At 37.7% G+C, this 26,368-nt stretch overlaps 1 protein-coding gene across 1 annotated transcript in view; it reads left to right on the forward strand.

Moving 5' to 3' along the window:
- Nucleotides 1-26,368, forward strand: part of LOC136250630 (E3 ubiquitin-protein ligase rnf213-alpha-like) — a 407,493-nt gene that overhangs the window by 93,000 nt on the left and 288,125 nt on the right. Inside the window, exons 19-23 of the mRNA XM_066042854.1 lie at nt 6,623-6,733; nt 7,337-7,526; nt 7,642-7,956; nt 18,741-18,905; nt 19,176-19,780. Of these exons, the coding sequence (XP_065898926.1) occupies nt 6,623-6,733; nt 7,337-7,526; nt 7,642-7,956; nt 18,741-18,905; nt 19,176-19,780 (1,386 nt within the window). The remainder of the gene's footprint in view (nt 1-6,622; nt 6,734-7,336; nt 7,527-7,641; nt 7,957-18,740; nt 18,906-19,175; nt 19,781-26,368) is intronic.

The raw sequence follows: 26,368 nt of genomic DNA on the forward strand, positions 1-26,368 counted from the left end.
GAAATTTCCACAGAAAAACACGGTACAACTGGTGTCGAACTTGCCAGTTGAACTGGCATAACCTATCATGGGGGCTGTGATGAAGGCAGAGATTGGTGGGAATGTAGTCCATAATAATGTACTACCATCTAGCCAACTGTTGAGAGGCTAAGGAAACCTAATATTCATTTCCATAACTGAAGTTGAAGTATGCCACCATGCTTTCCTTACAAAGTATCTAGAAACCACCAAGTGATCAAGAACAGAACCAAGAGAAGGATATACAGTTGGTTGGGAGCTGGTTGTTCCACTATTAAATGCTGTAGAGCCCTTAAATGACCATTGTGTGTTCAATTATCAAGCAATTTATGTGTGCATTTTTACAAAAAAAAATCGTAGCTCACACATTACGCGATCTGATGTGCTGAAATTTTGCATGGATGTCAGTTAGACCTTCATAAATATACAGGAATTTTTTCAGATTTTTGTGAGGTTCCAGCATGAGGCCATGACCAGCCATTGGACTATTGTCTGATAATTGAAACACGCAAGCCTATGGAGCTCTGGTAATTGAGCCATGGTTCCGATAAACGGTTACTTCAACTTTTCACGTTTCAGCTGTTACTGGTCAGGGGAAGCATCTTTTGACACCAAACTAGTACACAGGAAGACGAAGTCAAGTGGAATACCTCTGACAAAAATCGTGCTCCTGGAATGTTCTGACAAGAAGGGACATGAAGCGGGAATAAACGTTCTGTTAATTGGTTGCTTATGCTATGTACTTTTTAACTATCCATTTATGGATAAACTTGTTAGACATAACAGTAACTATAGACTTTGATACTAACGACTGGAAGCACACACACACACAAGGTGCTACAGTGACACTGATAAGAGATGTGCTATTCCTGATCAGCATATGTGATTGTACACTATAGAAAGAGCTACCCAAGGTGGACTACACTGAGTATGTCATATGATTGTAATGTCAGACTGAAGAGATACATAGTATAGTCTGTGTAGAGTTTGTATCCATTGGGTATACCACACTGAAGAAATGTATGCTGTGGGGGGGGGAGGTATAAAAGCTGGAATGGAACCGGAATGGAACTCAATTAGGACACGCGCCAATTTTAAACTTGCTTTTCAACAACTTGTACAAGACTTTCAACTATTGTACAATGGCTATTCCAATGATAATCTTCGTTGTTTGTACCTACAAGCATGTTAAAAGTTATCTACGTGTGGTTTCTATTTAACACCCACCACACGAATACTTATTACAAGTCTATGCCTTGGCTTATGCTATCTTCAAGTCTCCTAATGTGCAATTCTTCACAATAAACAGATCACTCTGCACAAAACACTACAGCCTAAGCTAAAATAATAGTAAGTTCAGATAAACCAGCCTAATTGATATAAAAAGCTTGGATACGCACTACAACACAAAAATATCACAGTAATTTGCCTGCTAGAACAACTAATAAATAATTCTACCCCATGATTGTCCTTCAATGGAAGGATTCGCCAAAGAAAGCATGCAGAATGGTGAGCATTTTATAGAATTCTACTGGGTATTAAATAAAAAATTGGCATAAAGAGTTTTGAATGTGGCTGCAGGCAAAGTTTTACCTAATTGCAACAGTTGGAGATGGTGTAGAAGCTTGTCAAAACGATTTTTGTTAGATGTGCGCTCTAATTGGTTCCGTTCAATTCCGGCTTTTATACCTTCCCACATGCTGTGGGCATGTATGAGTGCATATGGCTTCCCGCAAACAATATGTGGCACCCACAAATAAGAATGATTTATCATGCACATCCTATAGTTGTAGAGTAGCTGATCTTGCATGTATAATACACTAAGTATATGTATGGGCACATATGGAGCTACAATGTGTATTGGAAAAAACCATTGGAGTATAGTCAATGAGAAGCCAATTTACAAAATGTGGTCAGACTCACAAATAACTTTAATTTTTAAGGTGGCGGTTACCTCACAATTTCCATTTTGAGAGATATTTTTAAAAATTCTGCACAAAACATTTGGTGAGCTACGCTGAAGCAAACACTGTTAAATTGTAGACCAACTCTTCCTCTATCTACATACTGATTTGTATGACCATTATATGTTGAACAACGACGCTATAGAGCCAATTGTAAGAGCATGCAAAAATACATTTGGCGTCAGTTTACGCAAAGCTTGTTGCACATTAATGGCAAAGTAAAATGTGGAATCTATTCTTTAGTAGCATACGCAGGGTGCAATCAACACAACTTCAACCTATGCCAGGCTGAAACACAGCTATGGGATTTTGAAGTCCTTTTAGCCACCGTGAAGGGACCTAAAAGCTGCAGTAACAATGACGGACAGTACAAATTTTTTTCTTGACATGCGGCCCTGCTACAAATACCAATTGCTTATTTTACGCTAATACAGAGGTCTCTCTCACTATTATACAAGACAAAACTGACGCAGAAAGTTATACTAACACTTTGACATACCATACTAATACCACAAATCACATATGCTGCCAAAATTTTGTGTGAAGCACCCGAATCCTCATGAACAAGGTTCTAAACTACTCTACTTACTTTAGTGAATGTCTTCTTTAATAATACTCACACAGTGGTAACAAATTTCTTCTTGTTGCAAGGCAATGGACTGTAGTGCCATTTTAACTATTACATAGACACTAATCACACAATGCAATAAAAGAGTTTTTGTAGCAGGACGTATGGCTTCATTTGCCATGGCTTCAAAACCACGACTTCTAGATAACTGCCACCTTAACTAATACTAACTCCACCCAACTGTAAGAAAAGAAATGGTTTATGGAAACTATATTCATTACAATATGGGTCATTCCATGTCAAATCACCGAGAAATTGTAGGGTCACCTCTCGGATTTTGACGAAATTTGGTATGTTTGTAGTACCTATGGTGCTCATCACCCATTCCAATTTTTAGCCTCATACACCACATAGTTTCTGATTTACGACCACAAATATTTTGAATATTTCATGAAAAATTGGTTTGTCTTGGGTTACAAAATCAACTGTAGCTCACCACTGTGTTAATATTTTGAAATAAAATTTTCAGCAATTAAAGACTGTTAATTGATAGTTCAAGTAATCAATAAACTATGGGATAAAGTTTCAGCAATTAAAGACTGTTAATTGATAGTTCAAGTAATCAATAAACTATGGGATATCAATTTAATTAAGGTTCAAAAGGCTCTATTAAAAATTTAATCCTTAATAATTCAAAAAGTGCTGCTTCAAAGTCTTTGAATTTTTTGGTAAATAATACTTAGGTTATGGTCTATTGTTGGTAAAAGTTTTGTGGTGGGGCCACGATGGGTTCAAGAGATATAATTAAATATGTTGTGGTATGTAGTGGAATTTTGTAGTCTATTATTGCTATATGGGAATGTACACCTCTAATAACCACTGCTAATAAGGCCATGCCAACTTTGTCTTACACAATGAAGGTGTCCAAGTACAGTGCAACCTGTATTAGTGACCACCTGTGAGTACCTTTGTGCTGCAATTTATTTAGTTGTATAGTTTTCAATGCAGCCAGCTTATATAGTTTGCAAAGGCAGTACAATGACCAGCTAATGACACCAGTCAGTTGTTCAATTGAGCATGTAGCAACATACTTGCTGCTTACTTTGGGTATTGTAACAATGAAGATTATTTGAGACGATAGGGACGTTGCTTTCAGCTCTCACGCATAATCCATGGTATGAGAAAATATTTGTGGTCATAAATCAGAAACTATGTGGTGTATGAGACTAAAAATTGGAATGGGTGATGAGCACCATAGGTACTACAAACACACCAGTTTCGTCAAAATTCGAAAGGTGACCCTACAATTTCTCGGTGATTTGACATGGAATGATCCATATAAATGATCTCTCTGGTGTCAGTGCTATTGGTAACTATCTGAACTATCTGTGTGTGAGAGTGCACTTGTATGGTTGCTCATAGAAAATTGAGATCATGTGCTTTCAGGAAGAAGGACTCACCATGCAGTGACACTATACATGAGTAAGGAATGCTGCTTCAAATGCTATGACAAAGCCTAAAATAGCCCACACAATGGAATCCCATACTTTCATTGTTATGCTACTTTAGTATACGGAACTGTTAATGGCAATGCAAGGCGTAGGGTGGTTGGCAACCTGTGGAATACATGCTTATTGATAGGTCATAGACATGCGTAAGGACTCAGTAAGCATGGCTATATAGTATTTAGCACATAGAAGTGGCTGTACATCTGTAAACAAATAGTAATGATATAAAGAATAATATGAAGATGAACAAAACAATGATTTCAGTTTGTCACAGATATGCATACTATTACTTGATACTCACTATTGGACCTATACTCATTGCAAACAACCACCAGAGGGTTGTTTTGAATTGGAGAATGCTTTTCAAAGTAGTTTTTAGGCATGCGTTCTATTAGGATTTTAGCAAAAAAAGTACTGTGGTTCATGATTATGTTTTGCCTAAAATATACATACTGCTTCCTTTCACTTTATATTTACTACGGTATTGCCCAAGCGCAACATCGCACTCGCTCACATGCACAATTTTGTTCGAGATTTTAAAAATTGCTAATTAAGGGGCATAGCAACTGTTTCTCTCACGAGACAGCATAGCAGTTTTTCGCTCATGAGGATCACAAGCGAAACATTTGCCACGCCCCTTAATTAGTGATTTTTAAAGTATCAAGCAAAATTTCATGTGCGCGCAAGTGCGACATTGCGTTTGTGCAGTACCGTAGCTTACTAGTGAACCTATACTCATTGCAAAAAAGCACCAGAGGTTTGTTTTGAGTTGAAGGACATTGTTTAAGGTGGTTTTTAGGTGTCTGTTGTATTAGAATTTTTACAAAAAATAGCAACATGGGTGGTCCCTATTATGAAACCACCATCGTGATTCATGATAGCACCAAATTGTTCTTCATGCAGCAGGAACATAGGTCCATGCCTCCTTGTTCTTAGTTTGGTAGACTTCTGAGCTCTAGTATTTTAAAATAATTATACTGTTGTGGGTAGCCATTTGACTGCCACCAGTTTGTACTAATGTTAGATATAGCCACACTTGTAATGAATAATTTTGCTGCTGAACAGAGCACCATGATCGTAACCCTTTAGTGATTAAGGTGGCGATAAAGCAATGACGCGCACAAGAAGCCATAGCAAATACATATGACGTAACATATCATATACTACGCAATTTGTGGTGCCATAATAAACTTACCAAGCGTAAAAACAGCCACGAATAACAGGTGAGTTGTTAGCAAAAACAACAAGCAGCTGCTGTTACACATTTCAGGTGGAATGTAACTCACCTTTACAACAAATTGACAACCTTGACAACGTGAAAACAAGCGCTACTAATAATTATTATTTGTTTCGACTCACCTTACAGCCTGTTACAAACATTATCTTTTCTCTGTAGACACGGGTTGAACAGCCACGAAACCTCGTATGAATGGTAAGCAATAGTGTCTGAATAATTCTACGTATCGGTATATCATATGTCCATTCTATGGCTTCTTCGCTTGGTGCTAACGGTGAAACAAGGCTATCATCTGCTTTTAAACGCCATATATTTCGACTTGTAAATCGCTTCCACTTATTGATACGTAGGATGATTCTTGTAATAGTATGCTTTCATCATGTGAAGTATTGGAGCTAAAACTTGAGGTTATTGAGAGATAACGCGTCTTTTGTGGTCCACTAAGTACCACCGATTTCTTGGTTTGAGAGCAGTTCTACGCTTTATACTCTCTACGAATGATAGATTCCTGTATGCATAGTTTATTTGTATGCAAAATTAAGTACTAGCTTTCAATATGTCTTAAATTGAGACCATGTTGAGACACAGCAGATTGTTGTCAAGAATGCGCGTTATTACTTTAGCGCCACCTTAACATATGTGGTTTCATTTGCTAGTACAAATACAGGTTTGGTGAGTTTCTGAAGTTATGGGTGTGTTTTCAATGGGTTCTACTGGTGTTTAACAACTGAATAATTACAAAACTTAACTACTAGGAACAGAAAAAGACAGATCATTTATTTAAAGCAATCTCCAAATCTACAGCTAGTTGTAGGCTGGCTTTTGACTTGCAAACACACAAAGAAATGATTCCTATGTAAAAGGCAAGTTTATAAACAATGTTTTTAAAAGCCAGAATAAAAATTGTAAAATCCAAGGTGTAGGGAAGCAAATGGCTGTAATGATGATGGCATGATGATGCTGTTATTATTAGGTAATGTTAACATCATTGCAGCGATTTCTTTACTGTCTGCTTTGATTTCTGATTTCAAAACTTGGCTTATCTAAAATGCACAACTTGAATTGTTTGGCATAGTTAGCGTAGGATAGTAGTATACAAGTACTCCAATTTGTATACGTAATTAAATCACTGTGACTGCTGAGTGAAAGCTCAACTAGAATCACTTCAACTCCAAGCTTGTTCACTGGATAAGGCTGAACTTTAACAGCACATTGGATGTTTTTCCTCTACAGAAGTTCAAGAAAAATGTGAAATAGTCAGGTTTCTGCTCAGTGGGTCACTATCAAATTTATGCTGTATCTGTAATTCATTGGATTTACATTTTAGGTTAAAGAGACTGTTACAGTTTTGACAGAAATTGATGAAAAGACCCATGATATGGTCACGTCCTGTATTTTGAACCATCTAATAGATGATAATCAACAAGTTGGTCAACAGGTATGCTGTTTATGTAGCAGTTCCTGCACTGTAGTTCCATTTTAATGTGATTTTTACAGGCTACATTTATGCTATAGTGTACATTAATTAGCCAAATTTGTAGAGGTGCTTATCTCCCAATTCTACAATGCAACAAACCATACAAATTAATTCTATGCAACTACATGTTATTATAATTGCTATAGAAAACTAAGTCAGTTATAAAGAAGTTATTGTTTTGCACAGTGGTATAAACTTGAGTTTCAAAGCAAGTAAAAGTTTCACAACTTATAGTTTAATGAAGACACGTGATACACCATGTAGTGTGTCGTACAGCCAGGAGGGTGTACAACAGAGAAGTGCATGTGCATTATACTGGAACCACAGTTTTCACACATTCAAAGCTCAATACAAATACAACACAAATACACTATTAATGCAGTGAATATTTCATTGGGGTAGTACACTTTGCTAATTTGACCAAGTTTATAAATATTCACTAAAAAATGACATGATTGATATTGCACATTGAAGAAGTCTGTATGCAACCTTTGACTAGCTATGTGTCCAATGTATTGTTGTATGTACTCAGTGTACTGTAAATAACATCATTTCTTTGTATAGGATTTAGGTAACACAGAGGTGTTGAAAGAGCTTCGCTCACTAGTGAAAAACCAAACCCTGTGTAACAAAGTTTTAGCTGTGTTGAATAAACTTCTGCATACTACCTACCCAAACTTCTCTTCTTCAAAAAGACTTCAAGTGCAAGAGCTCATTGCTTGGAAATTTTGGCCAAGCCTCATTGAAATATTTAGTAAGTACACTAAAATTTATTGTATGTCATCATCAATACTACTTATGTTACACAATTAAGAATTATGTATTTGACCTGTATCATAAGCAATTTAAACCTGTGTATCCTTTTGCAGTTGTTGGATGTGACAATGGTTATGATTTGAAGAGCAACAGTAAAATAGTATATGCAGCTATCACTGAGATGAAGCAGTTATTGACTAATCTCACTGAAGGAGCTGTGACTAAAGCAGATTTGGAACACTGCAACAGTCATGATTCTGAGCTGAAAGCAATATGTGAAGCTGCTAATTCAGGCAAAAATAAATATTGTTCACCATTTAGTAAAATTTCTCAAGCTATGAAAGTTTGTTTTGATAAACTAGATTATACAGAAAAGTATCATTCACAGCTTACTGTGGCAATGGAATATACCAAGCCCATTTCTGTTGGTAAGTGGATATGTGCTATATGTAATATATAAACCATGGCTACAAGGTGTATTACACTTATATACGTACACCCTGACTTTGAAGTCAGAGGAAATTTACTATTGATGAAACTCAAGGCTTTGTTGTCAACAGTGAATTCCCTCTGACTTCAGAGTTGGGGTGTATATAAGTGTAATACGCCAAAGTAGACATAGTTCATATGATATATAGCATGCCTTATAATTGATGTGCACTACACGAAACACTAATACACATACGCACACAAAGTAAATGAACTCACACGTATTTCACCATAGTTTAGCATAGTAGAGTTGTTTATAGCCTTTCTCTAGTGACCGACAAAGGATCAAGACACACGATAGTATGTCGTGCGGCCCAAGAAGCCGGCGCACCACACCGTGGGTTTATTGACAGGAAGAAAGAAAACGTCATTGTCACACCTTTGTATCTTGGTGATTCCTTATCCCATTGGAACTAAATGTACTACAGCATTGCCCGCCAGCCAGGGGAGTCTACATTCCAAATTTGAAGGAAATCGCTCCAGCCATTTCCGAGATACGAGCTGCCAAAGTTTCGATTTTTTTTCTTCGTTTTTTTTTCTTCGTGTTTTCGCACACTTACAAAAATTGCTATAAAATGCAAACGCATACTCTGATCACCTTGAAATTTGGCACACAGAAAGGGTGTCCAAAGGCGAATCCTAGCATTAACTTTGGTGCAAATCCGATGGATGGTTCAGGAGCTATGACCGATTATTCACGTAAAACAAGATCGATTTGTTGTCAAGCCTACAGGGTAAACCGCTTCATGGAATGAGTTGAAAATTGCTATGTAGATGGAGTAACCATCGTAGGAGTGCCTTATGGTGGTTTGAAACGAACCGAGATAAAGACCATGGAGATATGACACAAAACCCAACCTGTGTCACAATTACGCGATCGATTTTTATGAATAAAAAAGTATTAGTTTTCACGCTTACTAGGCAAATCGCTTAGAGCAATGAGCTGAAAATCGGTGTATAGCTGGAATAATCTTCATAGAAAGTCCTTGCAGTAGTACAGAAGAATCGGATTACAAACCACTGAGTTATGATTCGAAAGCCAACTCCGTGTAGCAAATGCGAGATCGAGATACTCTAATAGAACAGTCACCCTAATAGAGCATTCGGCTAATTTATTTACTCCATTATATAATTCTATTACATTACAAGCTATTCTGTAGGGAGTTCAGTTAATCTTATAGACAGTTCAGCAAGAAGCAAGTCACCCTGTGGAGAGTTCAGCTACAAATATATCACTGTAGAGATTCAGAACATTACAAGTCACACTGAAGAGAGTTCAGCTATAAACAAGTCATACACCCTGTAGAGAATTCAGCTACAATTAAATCACTCTCTAGAGAATTCAGCTAAACACAAGTCACTGTGGAGAGAGTTCCGCTACAAACAAATTATCCTGCAGAGAGATCAGCTACAAACAAAACACTTTGCAGAGAGTTCAGCAACAAACAAATCAACTCGTAGAGAGATCAGCTAGAAACAAATCAACTTTCACAGAGAGATCAGCTACAAACAAATCAACCTGTAGAGAGATAAGCTAGAAACAAATAACCCCGTAGAGAGTTCAGCTACAAAAAATCATCCTGTAGAGACATCAGCTAGAAACTAGACACAATGCAAGGAGTTCAGCTACAAGCAATCACCCTGTAGAGAGTTCAGCTAAAACAAATCAACCTGCAGAGAGATCAGCTACAAACAAATCACCTTATAGAGAGTTCAGCTACCAACAACTTACCCTGTAGAGAGATCAGCTACAAACAAATCAACCTGCAGAGAGATCAGCTACACACAAATCAACTTGTAGAGAGATCAGCTAGAAACAAATCACCCTGAAGAGAAGTCAGCTACAAAAAATCACATTGTAGAGAGATCAACTACAAACAAAACACTTTGCAGAGAGTTCAGCTACAAACAAATCAACCTTTAGAGCGATCAGCAATAAACAAATCAACTTGTAGAGAGATCAGCTAGAAACAAATCAACCTGCAGAGAGACCAGCTACAAACAAATCAGCTTGTAGAGAGATCAGTTACACACAAATCAACCTGTAGAGAGATAAGCTAGAAATAAATCACCCTGTAGAGAGCTCAGCTACAAAAAATCACCCTGTAGAGACATCAGCTAGAACTAGACACAATGCAAGGAGTTCAGCTACAAGCAATCACCCTGTAGATAGTTCAGCTAAAACAAATCAACCTGCAGAGAGATCAGCTACAAACAAATTACCTTATAGAGAGTTCAGCTACAAACAAATTACCCTGTAGAGAGATCGGCTACAAACAAATCAACCTGCAGAGAGATCAGCTACACACAAATCAACTTGTAGAGAGATCAGCTAGACACTAGACACAATGTAAGGAGTTCAACTACAAGCAAATCACCCTGTAGATAGTTCAGCTAAAACAAATCAACCTACAGAGAGATCAGCTACAAACAAATCACTTTATAGATAGTTCAGCTACAAACAAATTACCCTGTAGAGAGATCGGCTACAAATAAATCAACCTGCAGAGAGATCAGCTACACACAAATCAACTTGTAGAGAGATCAGCTACAAACAAATCACCCTGTAGAGAGATCAGCTAGAAACTAGACACAATGTAAAGAGTTCAGCTACAACCAAATTACCCTGTAGAGAGTTCAGCTACAAACAAATCAACCTGCAGTGAGGTCACCTACAAAAGCGCACCTTGTACAGAGTTCAGTTACAAACAAATTACCCTGCAGAGAGATCAGATAGAAGAATTCACCTTGTAGAGAGTTCAGCAACAAAGAAACCACCATGTAGAGAGTTCAGCTGCAAACAAATCACCCTGTAGAAACTTCAGTTACAAACAAATCACCCAGTAGAAAGATCAGCTAGAAGAAGTTACCTTGTAGAGAGTTCAGCTACAAAGAAACCATCATGTAGAGTGTTCAACTACAAAGAAATTACCCCGTAGAGAGTTCAGCAACAAAGAAACCACCATGTAGAGAGTTCAGCTGCAAACAAATCACCCTGTAGAAACTTCAGTTACAAACAAATCACCCAGTAGAAAGATCAGCTAGAAGAAGTTACCTTGTAGAGAGTTCAGCTACAAAGAAACCATCATGTAGAGAGTTCAACTACAAAGAAATTACCCCGTAGAGAGTTCAGCTAGAAGAAGTCACCTTGTAAAGAGTTCAGCTACAAAGAAACCATTGTGTAGAGAGTTCAGCTACAAAGAAACCACCATGTAGAGTGTTTAGCTGCAAAAAATCACCTGTAGAGAGTTCAGCTAGAAACAAATCACCCTGTAGAGAGATCAGCTAGAAGAGGTCACCTTGTAGAGAGTTCAGCTACAAAGAAACCACCACATACAGAGTTCAGCTGCAAATAAATCACTTGTAGAGAGTTCAGCTACAAACAAATCCCCCTGTAGAGGGATCAGCTAGAAGAAGTCACCTTGTAGAGAGTTCAGCTAGACGAAGTCACCTTATAGAGAGTTCAGCTACAAAGAAACCATCATGTAGAGAGTTCAGCTACAAAGAAACCACCATATACAGAGTTTAGCTGCAAACAAATCACATGTAGAGAGTTCAGCTAGAAACAAATCACCCTGTAGAGAGATCAGCTAGAAAAAGTTACCTTGTAGATAGTTCAGCTACAAACAATTCACCCTGTAGAAAGATCAGCTAGAAGAAGTCACCTTGTAGAGTGTTCAGTTACAAAGAAACCATCATGTAGAGAGTTCAGCTGCAAACAAATCACTCTGTAGAGAGTTCAGCTACAAAGAAACCGCCCTGTAGAGAGTTCAGCCTTAAACAAACCACCCTGTAGGAATTTAATTACAACAAATCACCCTGTAGAGAAGAAGTTACCTTGTAGAGAGTTCAGCTACAAAGAAACCACCATGTAGAGAGTTCAGCTACAAAGAAACCACCATGTAGAGAGTTTAGCTGCAAACATATCACCTGTAGAGAGTTCAGCTAGAAACAAATCACCCCGTAGAGAGATCAGCTGGAAGAAGTCACCTTGTAGAGAGCTCAGCTACAAAGAAACCATCATGTAGAGAGTTCAGCTGCAAACAAATCACTGTAGAGAGTTCAGCTACAAAAAAATCACCCTGTAGAGAGTTCAGCTAAACGAAGTCACCTTATAGAGAGTTCAGCTACAAATAAACCATCATGTAGAGAGTTCAGCTACAAAGAAACCACCATGTAGAGAGTTTAGCTGCAAACAAATCACCTGTAGAGAGTTCAGCTAGAAACAAATCACCCCGTAGAGAGATCAGCTGGAATAATTCACCTTGTAGAGAGTTCAGCTACAAAGAAGCAATCATGTAGAGAGTTCAGCTGCAAACAAATCACCGTGTAGAGAGTTCAGCTACAAAAAAATCACCCTGTAGAGAGTTCAGCTAGACGAAGTCAGCTTATAGAGAGTTCAGCTACAAAGAAACCATCATGTAGAGAGTTTAGCTGCAAACAAATCACCTGTAGAGAGTTCAGCTAGAAACAAATCACCCTGTAGAGAGACCAGCTAGAAGAGGTCACCTTGTAGAGAGTTCAGCTACAAAGAAACCATCCTGTATATACATTTCAAGTCACCCAGTAGAGAGATCAGCTGCAAAAAAATATCCTGTGGGGAATAATTGGCATGTAATCAAGACACACGATAGTGTGTCGTGCGGCCCAAGAAGCCGGCGCGCCACACCGTGAGTATATTAACAGGAAGAAAGAAAACGCAATTTTCACACCTATGTAGCTCTGTGATCCCTTATCCGATTGGAACCAAATTTGCTAGAGACGTGCCGTCCAGTTAGGGGAGTCTACATACCAAATTTGAAGAAAATCGGTCCAGCCATTTCCGAGATACGAGCGAACAAAATTTCGTTTTAATTTCTTCGTTTTTTTCTTCTTCATCTTCTTCATTTCGCACACTTCGCAAAATTCGCCATTAAACACGAATGCATGCTCGGATTGGGCTGAAATTTGGCACACTTAAAGGGCTCATTAAGGCGGATCTCCGTACCAACTTTGGTAGGAATCCGATGAACATTAACGGAGTTATTACCGATTATTTGCGTAAAATAAGGTCGAAGGTCTGTCACGCCTACAGGGTAAACCCCTAGGAGGAATCAGTTGAAAATTGATATGTAGATGGAGCAACCATCGTAGGAGTGCCTTTTTGTGGTTTGAAAGGAATCGGGAAAAAGACCATGGAGATATGACACAAAACCCAACCTGTGTCAAAATTACGCGATCGATTTTTATGAATAAAAAAACTATTAGTTTTCGTGTCTACCAGGCAAACCGCTTAGAGCAATGAACTGAAAATCAGTATGTAGCTGGAATAATCATCATAGAAAGTTCTTGCAGTAGTACAAAAAAATCGGATTACAAATCACTGAGTTATGATTCGAAAGGCAACTACGTGCAGCAAATGCGATATCGAGATACTCTAATAGAACAGTCGCCCTAATAAAGCATTCAGCTGCATGTATAATTTACACAGTTATATTACATTGCAAGTTATTCTGTAGGGAATTCAGCTACAAACAAGTCACCCTGTAGTCAGATCAGCTAGAAGAAGATACCTAATAGAGAGTTCAGCTACAAAGAAGCCATCATGTAGAGAGTTCGGCTCGAATAAATCACCCTGTAGAGAATTCAGCTACAAACAAATTGCCCTGTAGAGAGATCAGCTAGAAGAAGTTACCTTGTAGAGAGTTCAGTTACAAAGAAACAATCATGCAAAGAGTTTAGCTGCAAACAAATCACCCAGTAGAAAGTTCTGCTATGAACAGATCACACTATAGAGAGTTCAGTTAGAAACAAGTCATCCTGTAGAGAGATCAGCTAGAAGAAGTCACATTGTAGAGAGTTCAGTTACAAAGAAACAATCATGCAAAGAGTTCAGCTACAAACAAATCACCCTGTAGAGAGTTCAGCTAGAAACAAGTCACTCTGTAGAGAGATCAGCTAGAAACAAGTCACCCTGTAGAGAGTTCAGCTAGAAGAAGTTACATTGTAGAGAGTTCAGCTACAAGGAAACTACCATGTAGAGAGTTCAGCTGCAAACAAATTTCCCTGTAGAGAATTCAGCTACAGACAAATCACCTTGTAGAAAGATCAGCTAGAAAAAGTTACCTTGTAGAGAGTTCAGCTACAAACAAATCACCCTGTAGAGAGTTCAGCTAGAAACAAGTCACCCTGTAGAGAGATCAGCTAGAAACAAGTCACCCTGTAGAGAGTTCAGCTAGAAGAAGTTACATTGTAGAGAGTTCAGCTACAAAGAAACTACCATGTACAGAGTTCAGCTGCAAACAAATTGCCCTGTAGAGAATTCAGCTACAAACAAATCACCCTGTAGAAAGATCATCTAGAAGAAGTTACCTTGTAGAGAGTTCAGCTACAAACAAATCACCCGTAGAGAGTTCAGCTAGAAACAAGTTACCCTGTAGAGAGTTCAGCTAGAAGAAGTTACATTGTAGAGAGTTCAGCTACAAAGAAACTACCATGTAGAGAGTTCAGCTGCAAACAAATTGCCCTGTAGAGAATTCAGCTACAGACAAATCACCTTGTAGAAAGATCAGCTAGAAAAAGTTACCTTGTAGAGAGTTCAGCTACAAACAAATCACCCTGTAGAGAGTTCAGCTAGAAACAAGTCACCCTGTAGAGAGATCAGCTAGAAACAAGTCACCCTATAGAGAGTTTAGCTAGAAGAAGTTACATTGTAGAGAGTTCAGCTACAAAGAAACTACCATGTACAGAGTTCAGCTGCAAACAAATTGCCCTGTAGAGAATTCAGCTACGAACAAACCACCCTGTAGAAAGATCAGCTAGAAGAAGTTACCTTGTAGAGGGTTCAGCTACAAACAAGTCACCCTGTAGAGAGTTCAGCTAAAAGAAGTTACCTTGTAGAGAGTTCAGCTACAAAGAAACTACCATGTAGAGAGTTCAGCTGCAAACAAATTGCCTTGTAGAGACAAACACATCACCCTGTAGAAAGATCAGCTAGAAGTTACCTTGTAGAGAGTTCAGCTACAAACAAATCACCCTGTAGAGGGTTCAACTACAAACAAGTCACCCTGTAGAGAGTTCAGCTAGAAGAAGTTACATTGTAGAGAGTTCAGCTACAAAGAAACTACCATGTACAGAGTTCAGCTGCAAAACAAATCACCCTGTAGAGAATTCAGCTACAAACAAATTACCCTGCAGAAAGATCAGCTAGAAGTTACCTTGTAGAGAGTTCAGCTACAAACAAATCACCCTGTAGAGAGTTCAGTTACAAACAAATCACCCTGTAGAAAGATCAGCTAGAAGAAGTTACCCTGTAGAGAGTTCAGCTACAAACAAATCACCCTGTAGAGAGTTCAGTTAGAAACAAGTCACCCTGTAGAGAGTTCAGCTAGAAGAAGTTACATTGTAGAGAGTTCAGCTACAAAGAAACTACCATGTAGAGAGTTCAGCTGCAAACAAATCGCCCTGTAGAGAATTCAGCTACAAACAAATTACCCTGTAGAAAGATCAGCTAGAAGTTACCTTGTAGAGAGTTCAGCTACAAACAAATCACCCTGTAGAGAGTTCAGCTACAAACAAGTCACCTGTAGAGAGATCAGCTAGAAACAAGTCACCCTGTAGAGAGTTCAGCTAGAAGAAGTTACACTGTAGAGAGTTCAGCTACAAAGAAACTACCATGTAGAGAGTTCAGCTGCAAACAAATCGCCCTGTAGAGAATTCAGCTACAAACAAATTACCCTGTAGAAAGATCAGCTAGAAGTTACCTTGTAGAGAGTTCAGCTACAAACAAATCACCCTGTAGAGAGTTCAACTACAAACAAGTCACCTGTAGAGAGATCAGCTAGAAACAAGCCACCTGTAGAGAGTTCAGCTAGAAGAAGATACACTGTAGAGAGTTCAGCTACAAAGAAACTACCATGTAGAGAGTTCAGCTGCAAACAAATCGCCCTGTAGAGAATTCAGCTACAAACAAATTACGCTGTAGAAAGATCAGCTAGAAGAAGTTACCTTGTATAGAGTTCAGCTACAAACAAATCACCCTGTAGAGAGATCAGCTAGAAACAAGCCACCCATAGAGAGTTCAGCTAGAAGAAGTTACATTGTAGAGAGTTCAGCAGTTTAGCTGCAAACAAATCGCCCTGTAGAGAATTCAGCTACAAACAAATCACCCTGTAGAAAGATCAGCTAGAAGAAGTTACCTGGTAGAGAGTTCAGCTACAAACAAATCACCCTGTAGAGAGTTCAGCTGCAATTAAGTCATCCGGTACAGAGATCAGCTAGAAGGATCACCTTGCAGAGAGGTCAGCTACAAAGAAATCACCCTGCTTCATCTTTTCTTCTTCCTGTAGTAAGGAAAAAAATGACTGGTTAAAAAGCCCTAAAGCCGGCCATAGGCCGGCTTTGGGGTATACAAATACAAAAAGAAGTGAAATCTAATCCAAAACAGCCAAGCTGTAAAAAAAGATTGCGGCCCTGAGAAAGGCTATGATGAAAAAAGATGTGAAATCCAAGGTGGCGGCCAAGAAATGGCTTTGATGGTAGGTTAATGGTAAAAATTTTAATAACCACAATTCAGTGAATTTGGTGCCGCTTGGTCTTGGCACAAAATTCACCTGAATTGTCGTTATTAAAATTTTTACCATTAACCTACCATCACAGCCATTTCTTGGCCGCCACCTTGGATTTCACATCTTTTTTCATCATAGCCTTTCTCAGGGCCGCAATCTTTTTTTACAGCTTGGCTGTTTTGGATTAAATAAATATATGTGTATAATTACTAATAAAATCAAAAATAATTGAAGTATTAAAAATCTTCTTTAAGTTCTTTTCTTCTTCCTGTAGTAAAGAAAAAAAACACATGGGTTAAAAAAGCCCCAAAGCCAGCCATAGGCCGGCTTTGCAGTATACAAATACAAAAAGAAGTGATATCTAATCAAAAACAGCCAAGCTGTAAAAAAGGTGCGGCCCCCAAAAAGGCCATGGTGAAAAAAGATGTGAAATCGAAGGTGGCGGCCAAGAAATGGCTGTGATGGTAGGTTAATGGTTAAATTTTAATAACAACAATTCAGGTGAATTTTGTGCCGCTTGGTCTTGGCACCAAATTCACCTGAATATTCGTTATTAAAACGTAACCATTAACCTACCATCACAGCCATTTCTTGGCTGCCACCTTGGATTTCACATCTTTTTTTTTACTATGGCCTTTATGGGGGCCGCACCTTTTTTTACAGCTTGGCTGTTTTTGATTAGATTAAGATTACTTCAAGTGTAATGAAGCTATCAATGTTAAAGCACTTGGATATTTCTTGCAATGAAATAGCTGATGAAGCTGCAGTTGCAATTGCATCTGCTATCAAAAACAATCCATCTCTCCAACATTTGCTTTTGACCAATTGTAATATACAAGAATTAGAAAATTGCCAATACATTGAGATGTATATCATCTTTGCTGTCTCTTGATGTTAACAACAATCAAATCACAGCTAAAATTGAGCTAGAAATTGCTGATGCAGTAAATCCTGCATTACAATTGCATGTGTAGCCATTAACTTCATCAATACAAGTTTCATTATTATCACAAGGATCAGGATCACAATCATCAATATCTGTAGTACAGTTAACACCGGTAAATCCTGCTACACGATCACATATGTAGCCACCAGTGATATTTACACAGTTTCTACCATTAAGACATGGATTATGCATGAAGTATTAAAATCTGCTTTGTCTTTTTATTCTTCCTGTGGTAAAAAAAAAGGATAGGTTAAAAAAGCCCCAAAGCCGGCCTATTTTGGGGTATACAAATACAAAAAGAAGTGATATCTAATCAAAAACAGCCAAGCTGTAAAAAAAGGTCGGCCCCTAAAAGGCCATGGTGAAAAAAGATGTGAAATCCAAGGTGGCGGCCAAGAAATGGCTGTGATGGTAGGTTAATGGTAAAAATTTTAATAACAACAATTTATGTGGATTTGTGTTTCGGTACCAAATTCACCTGAGTTGTTGTTATTAAATTTTTTACCATTAACCTACCATCACAGCCATTTCTTGGCCGCCACCTTGGATTTCACATCTTTTTTCACCATGGCCTTTTAGGGGCCGCACCTTTTTTTACAGCTTGGCTGTTTTTGATTAGATAATCAATTGTGGGACTTAATATACATATTCAGTATATGTCCCTAGGACTTGTGTGTTCATATCAACAAACATAGAGCAACGATATGTTGCTACCCATCATCAAAGTCATGAGGTATATGTCTATAAAATGAATCTAGTGGGTGAACTTTTACTAGCTGGGGTGATTGGTCACCCAGCATGGTGTAGACTATCAGCCTGCATTGGCTTGGGTGATTAATCGTACTGGTGCATGCAGGCTATTAGCTTGCAAATAAGCATGGCATGCATTAGTATCATGTGCCTCAAACCACAGTTGAGCATATACATGTTTCTCTTCAGGGTTTATCAACAGTCAAGTTTCTCTGACTTTGAAGTCAGGAGTACAATACACCTCGTAACCATGGTTCACACTCATCATTAAAAATGATTGGCATTAATATCTTCTTGGCCACCACCTTTAATTTCACATCTTTTTTCACCTTGGCTCTTTTGGAAGTCACATCTTTCTCACAGCTTGACTGATTTTGTATAGTTTAATGTATAATGGGATCTACAATGAATAGACTAATAACTGCATACAAACAAGTAGATGGCTGTACAATCTGTAATATAAAGTCTTTATGCTTTACAGAATATGAAGATTCAAGTGATGATGATGATGATGACATGCTGGGTAATCTTTCTGCCAGTGAAGAGCCAGATTGTGAAGAACCTGTTTCTTCCAGTACCTTATCACCAGTAGCAATTCCTGAAGTAACTCAGACTAGAAAGAAGTGTTCAACATCTAAGCCTGTTGGTGAGGATATTGCTTGTATAAACAAACTTACTGAAAAGCAATCATTGCTTTTAACAATTTGTTGCACAGCACTCCCATCTGGAATTACAAAATTTTGACACTGCTAACTTGAAATCTTCATATTTTTGTAGTTAAAATTTTCTGGTCTATATTGTGTATACACATACTGTATGAGAACTATTTAATTGTATGTAAAATCTCATTGTGTCACAAGTATTGTTACTTCTTGTTTAATTTTTGTTTTCCTAACTTTTATTTTTGTACTTGTAGAGCTCATTTGCAAAGAACTGAGTGATCATCAAAATCAGCTACAATCAAAGCAGATATGTAAACTCTGTACTGGCAATGATGCTGGGAGTTTTAAATGCATTTGTTTTACAACTGGTAATCTAGCAGATGAAATGATTAAAAACTGCATTGAGATTGGCAAATGTGGTGATGATTGCAATCAGTTGTTTCAGTATTATTGGAAACAAAATGTCAATGCTTTAAACAAAACTAACCTGACTGACGACAATTTTTTTACTGTTGTACACAGTGAGGTGTGGGGACCCACCATATCATGCTGTAAATCACTGTTATGTGAACTTCATGATAGATCAATAACACTGGTTAAACTTGAAGAGCTTGCTGAAATAGAATTTTTTTCTAATCACCTATATGAGTTGTGTTCAGCAATGCAGCATTGTTATCATGATTTTACGAACGTTCCACCACCAGACCAATGGATACCGCAGTTAATTAAACGTATTGAGCAATATCAAGAAATTTCCACCAATGTTCAGTGTAATGATGCTGCCAATTTAATTGTCAATTTAAGGAAATCATTGCACTTAACAGGAGACTTTGAAATTATTGAGAATCTTGCAAATAGTGTAAGTTATATAGTGTATTTGGATTCTATTGTAATCATACTGTATGGTAGTGCTGTTTATTAGGGATCATGGCGGTTTGCTTCCCAACAATATCTCCCAAAAACAGCTCGATTTTTCCTTATAACAGTTTGACAGTGCAAAGCCAAGCCCATAAACATCTTCATCTAAACCCTTCCATCAAATTTCTATGAAATTTAAAAAAATTATATTTAACAGAATTTTATGGTGACTGACTAAGTAATTAACTAACTGATGTCTCCAGCCAAGCATACCTCAACAATGGATAAGGCTACCGGCTTGATTTCTTTACCATTTGACATCGCTTCATCCAGAGACGTGTCTTTTTGCCAACTGCAGTATGTGTGATATGCGCATCCTGAACTTCTTTATCCTCCACTGTTTCCCTGTTCTTTTCACTGACAACGCAAAATGTTAATTTGCAATAGTGCAATATGACTTCCCTGTGGCTGTGCTGACTAGCTGTCATGCTAAACGTCCATATTTTCTGTAGTGACTGGATTGATTACAGAGATGCTTCTCATACTGTTCTTCATTTGTAATGTTGTGTAATTGGCAGAATATAGCTGAAAACAAAGCATATTGGCCACTTATCTTTTCAGTAATTGATTGTTGGGGTGTTTGTTCAGATGAAAAAATGATTTTATGGCATGCCTGGTGCCATTCTTTCACTTGATGCAGTACACATGGGTTCAATAGCCATAATTATGTTGCAAAAAGTAAATAAACAATTAGAAAGAAAAATTTAGGATTGAAGAAACAAAGTAGTGAAACAGCTAAAAAGCAGTGAGAAACAAGAGAAGTTGTCTATACCTGCGAATATACTAATGGACATTTAATTACTTCAGGCTATAACCATGACTGGATGAAATGTCCATTAATATATCTGCAGGTATAGACTCTCTTGTTTAATTCCTTTTTTGCTATTCCCTTGTTTCACTGTTTTTCTTTGATCTGCAATCCAACAGAATTTGTAGTTTTTTTTGTTTTACTTGTTCAATTATGGTAGACTTATATCTGTACCAGATTTCAACAATTTTTTTAATTTAGTGTTAGCTATTATGTTACAGCAGTATTCAGACCCACTTGTAGTACATCATTTATCTGGAGAACCTAAATACATGTGTGTTGGCACTGCAGTATCTGTAACTTGTTAGTCATAATAACCCAGGGAGAAATGAATTGTAAGACTTACACATCATTTCTCCCTGGGCACATACCAAATTTGAGCAAGATTGTCTAACACAATCGTGAAATATGAACCTTCAAAATTTGGCTTAATTTCTTCGATTTTTTTCCTCTCTCTCTCTCTTTCTTTCTTTCTTTCTTCGTTTAGGGGGCTTGGGGGGCTTAGATTATTCTTTTCACACACTTTACAAAAATCATTATAAAATGCAAATACATAGCTTGATTTTCTTGAGCTTTGGTACAGTTTAAGAACATATTTCGGCACAATCATGTACTAAGTTTGGTGCAAATTTGATAAATAGTCATAGGGCTATGGATGATTATTTGCATTATAATGGCCTACTTGTTGTCACACCTACAGGGTAAACTGCTTATTAAAAATCTATAGGTTAACCATCATAGCTCATGCCTTTCGTAGTTTAAAAAAAATTGCAGTGACAAATATAGAGTTACAAGGCAAAAACCAACTACTGTAAAAAATTGTGGGGTCAAAACACTCAAATAGAACAGTCATCGCAGGGTAAAAAAGGTGCCCGAAAAATGTTGAAAACTTACCAGCATTCGAACCAGGGACCTCCATACTGAACACCCAAATCCTTACACACTGAGCCACTGCTATCACAGCTGATCACAACACTTAATGTCTACTTTGTAAATGAAGATTCTAGCTAAAATCTACTCAATAGTAAAAGTTCATAATTTCATAGATCTACCAATGGAAAATCTAGAACGTTCTATGTGTGTTCTATTAGAAATCCACAAAAAAAATGTGCGCTCTACTAGAGCATTGCAAAAGTGATCAAATAAACGCTGCAATACAATACTGGTATTTCATCAAATCAAAGCCGATATTATAGCCATTGTGGTACAGATCGGCATTGTAAAATACCTACTTGCGCCAATTGTCATCATCATAATAAGTGCTATGCTAATAAAACTTGTGACAACGAACTTAAATTGTATTGCAACTTCTCTGGTATTTCATCAAATCAAAGCCGATATTATAGCCATTGTGGTACAGATCGGCATTGTAAAATACCTACTTGCGCCAATTGTCATCATCATAATAAGTGCTATGTTAATAAAACTTGTGACAACGAACTTAAATTGTATTCTAGCCTTGTAAAAATTGAGCAACTGCAACTTACCATGTTTTGCATGAAAAATTGAGATACTCTAATAGAATAGTCATTTGCAAAATCTTAATAGACAAACAAAACATCATGTATACCTAACTTGGAAGGAATTTGCTTTGTTATAAAGTACTATTGCAAATAAATCCAGGCACTACATATATTACTACTTTATGTGGTCATGAACAAGCAAGCACAAAAGTTGAAATTGGCTTTGGTATTGGATTGGTAGGTATTTTTCTGTATTGGTAGGGCATTAGTTTGTCTGTAGACAAGAACAATGATTTGTATAAAAACAAACCTCAAAGCCAGTTTATGGTTGGCTTTGGGTATATAGACTTAAAAAGTACAAAAAGAAGTGAAATCCACACAAAAAAATGAGCATCACTGCAGCCATTTCATGGCCGCCACTTTTAATTTCACCACCTTTTTCACCTGGGATTTTTGAAGGCTGATCTTTTATACAGCTTGTCTTTTTTGTGTGGATATTCATATGTGACCTGCTGAGCAAAAACCTGACTGGTTTGCATAATTCTATTTTTGCAGTAAAATGCATTGTGTAAATTTGTGTACTGCAAAAATAATTTTATGTACATTTTAGTCAGTAAACAGCGTAACAATTAAAACTAATAAATTATACCATTGGATTTGTATATGTAATGGGATGGATGGCTGTGGTATTAGTGCAAGCATTGTAAACAGGAAGGAAATAGTGCAAGGCTTTGCCTCGCACTATTTCACTCCTTCCTGTTTACAATGTGAGAACTATTAATCCCGAATGCCACAGCCATCCGTCCTATTGCAAAGTAATCCGACAACCATAGCAACTGTTGCTAGGAAATAGAAATTCAAAAGCAACCACTGCAAAAGGCCAACTACACTTAACAACCGTTACCTAAGAACCATTGCTATGGACATTTACCTTAGTAACTGTTACCTAGCAACCGTTGCTAGGCTACCATATTGTTGTTATGCCTTGGGGGTATTTATTACTATGGTAACACTAGCTGTAAGTTGGACATTTACTTGTAATAGAAACACACCACAGTATATATTTTAGCCAATCAAATTAGTATTACAGATTTTTGTCAAGGGACCTTGACAAACAAGTGTAATACTAATTCTATTGGACAATAGCTTGACGTATTTCAATATAATATGTCAAGCTCCTATTGAGAGCATTATATATAATAGTTATACAGGCACAATGCGGAGTCTATGAAATGTATAAACCCGAAGGCCCAGGCTGTAGCACACGAGCAAAGTGAAGGTGCTACCATAGACTCCACTTTGTGCCCGTATAACTGCTTTAGACACTATTTTACAGTACACTCAGATTACTTACCTCATCCATGGCCGTTTCTGCTGTAGGTTCGGCATAAGCGGCTGGTTTCTTGCGATAATACTAGTGCCATGGCAACTATGCATCCTCACGTGGCAAAATAATCATGCTCGTTAAATCACGCTCGTGAACAATGCATAGCAATTGGAAAAACCTAGATTTTGAGCATATGTTATATTGTGCCTGAAGGCATGGAGTATATTAGAATACAAGGTGGAGTATATGAGATTTATTACCCACCCAAAACAGTCTAATGTAACACATTCACTTGTTGGATTAGCCTATATACGGAGAGTAATAATAATGTAAAAAAAGAGTGCGGCCCTCAGAAAGGCTATGGTGAAAAAAGATGTGAATTCCAAGTGGCGGCCAAGAAATGGCTGTGATGGTAGGTTAATGGTGAAATTTTAATAACGACAATTCAGGTGAATTTGGTGCCGCTTGGTCTAAATCCAAGGTGGCAGCCAAGAAATGGCTGTGATGGTAGGTTAATGGTAAAATTTTAATAACGACACTTCAGGTGAATTTGGTGCCGCTTGGTCTTGGCACAAAATTTACCTGAATTGTCGTTATTAAAATTTTTACCATTAACCTACCATCACAGCCATTTCTTGGCCGCCACCTTGGATTTCACATCCTTTTTCACCATAGCCTTTTTGAGGGCCGTACTCTTTTTTTTACAGCTTGACTGTTTTGGATTAGATATCACTTCTTTTTGTACGTACTTGTATACCCCAAAGCCAGCCTATGGCCGGCTTTAGGGCTTTTTTAACCTATCTTATTTTTCTTTACCACAGGAAGAAAAAAAGATTAAATCATAATCAAGACTTGAAGCAGATTTTAAATACTTTAACTATTTTTGATTTTATGCAAATTATATATATATTTATTACATTCCAGTTATTTCCTACAGGATGATTTGTTTGCAGTTGATCTCTCCGCTGGGTGATTTGAAATGTAGCTGAGCTATCTACAGGATGATCTGTTTGTAGCTGAAATCTCTACAGGGTGATTGTTTCTAGCTGATCTCTCTACAGGGTTACTTTGTTTGCCTGATCTATCTATTGGGTGATTTGTTTTTGTAGCTGAACTCTCTACAGGTCACTGGTTTCTAGCTGATTTCTCTACAGAGTAAGTTGTTTGTAGCTGAAATATCTACAGGATGATTTGTTTGTAGCTGAAATCTCTGCAGGGTGATTTATTTTTAGCTCATCTCTCTACAGGGTGACTTTTTTCTAGCTGAACTCTCTACAGGGTGATCTGACATACCTACAGGGTGATTTGTTTGTAGCTGATCTCTCTATAGGGTAACTTGTTTGTGGCTGAACTCTCTACAGGGTGGTTTTTGTAGCTGAACTCTCTACAAAGTGACTTCTTCTAGCGGTTTGCCTGGTAGGCATGAAGATTATTGGTGTTTTTATTCACGAATCTTGATTGTGCAATTGTTACATACCTTCGGTTTCAAGTCATATCTCCATGATCTTTATTTCAATTACTTTCGGACCACCAAAAGGCACTCCTACAATGGTTGGTCTATCCACAAACTGATTTTCAACTCATTCCATGAATCGGTTTACCCTGTAGGCATGACAACAAATTGATCTTGTTTTACGCGAATAATTGGTCATAAATCCTGAACCATTCATCAGATTTCTACCAAGGATTCACCTTTGGACTCCCTTTCTGTGTGCCAAATGTCTAGGTGATCGGATAACGCGTTTGTGTTTTATAATATTTTTTGCACAGTGTGCAAAAAGACGAAGAAGAAAAAAACTGAGACTTTGGAAGCTCGTATCTTGGCAATGTCTGCGTAAATTTCCTTCACATTTGGAATGTAGACTCCCCTAATTGACAGGCAACTCTGCAGCAAATCTGGTTCCAATCGGATAAGAGATCACCGAGATACAAAGGTTTGCAAATGACGTTTTCGTTCTTCCTGTCAACATACCCACAGTGTGGCGTCCTGGTTTCTTGGGCCACACGACACACTATCGTGTATCTTGATGTACATAAGTTGTCATGTTGCTGTGAAATGTAACTTTAGCATCACAAGATTGAGTAGCCTTCTTTCTTGTAATTATGGACAGATAACTAAGCTGTGATGAATTTGCCAGTTCATGGTGAACACAACAAAACGAGTTCCAGACTGTTGTACACATGACTTATGATCTTTCATAATAAGTGTCTGGTGTATATTTTCAGTATAGTTGCTGTATGAATACTACTAGAGATACACATACCAGTTAAAAATTCTATTAGAAGTCAAGTTTCAAATTTTCACTGGTGGTGGCCATGAAAATTAATTTAAATTGCATTTTACAGGATATTCATTATCAAATGGTATGGTAGTACCGTTTAAGTATTGACTGCAGTGAAACTTCCATGTGCCACACAAAATTCTGCCTTCAAAAATCATCCCAGAGACGTTTTATGCAACAAAAATCACCTTTACAGAATATTACTAGTCAATATAATACATACTACAGTATTAAATAACAAAACACTTACAGGTGGCCGGATATAGAATTTTTAAAAATTGTCAAAACTCAAATTTTAGTCTCTCTGACTGCGTCGCTGCCTCACTGACCACAGTTGCAAGGCTTTCGGGTGCCGACGAGTGTAGACCCTCTGCGCCTTGTCTTTTCTTTTATCTTCAATCAGGCTGCTTTTCTTCTTCATCCAATGAAACCATATCGATGCGGTAATTTTCCATATCAACACTTTCTTTCAGCAGCATATTTAGATGCCACAGAATTATTTCAGAGCTGGATTTCAGAAGTGCTTCAGTCCCAGCGTTACTATAAGTGGTACACTTGCTAGATATCTGCAACTTCACAATTGGGATCCGGTTTGCGGTAAGTTTGTGTCCATGCCCACCAAATAAAGATCTAGGTGGACTAATAGTGG

This window comes from Dysidea avara, chromosome 3 (genome assembly GCF_963678975.1).
Source record: "Dysidea avara chromosome 3, odDysAvar1.4, whole genome shotgun sequence".
Classification (NCBI taxonomy): Eukaryota; Metazoa; Porifera; class Demospongiae; order Dictyoceratida; family Dysideidae; genus Dysidea; species Dysidea avara.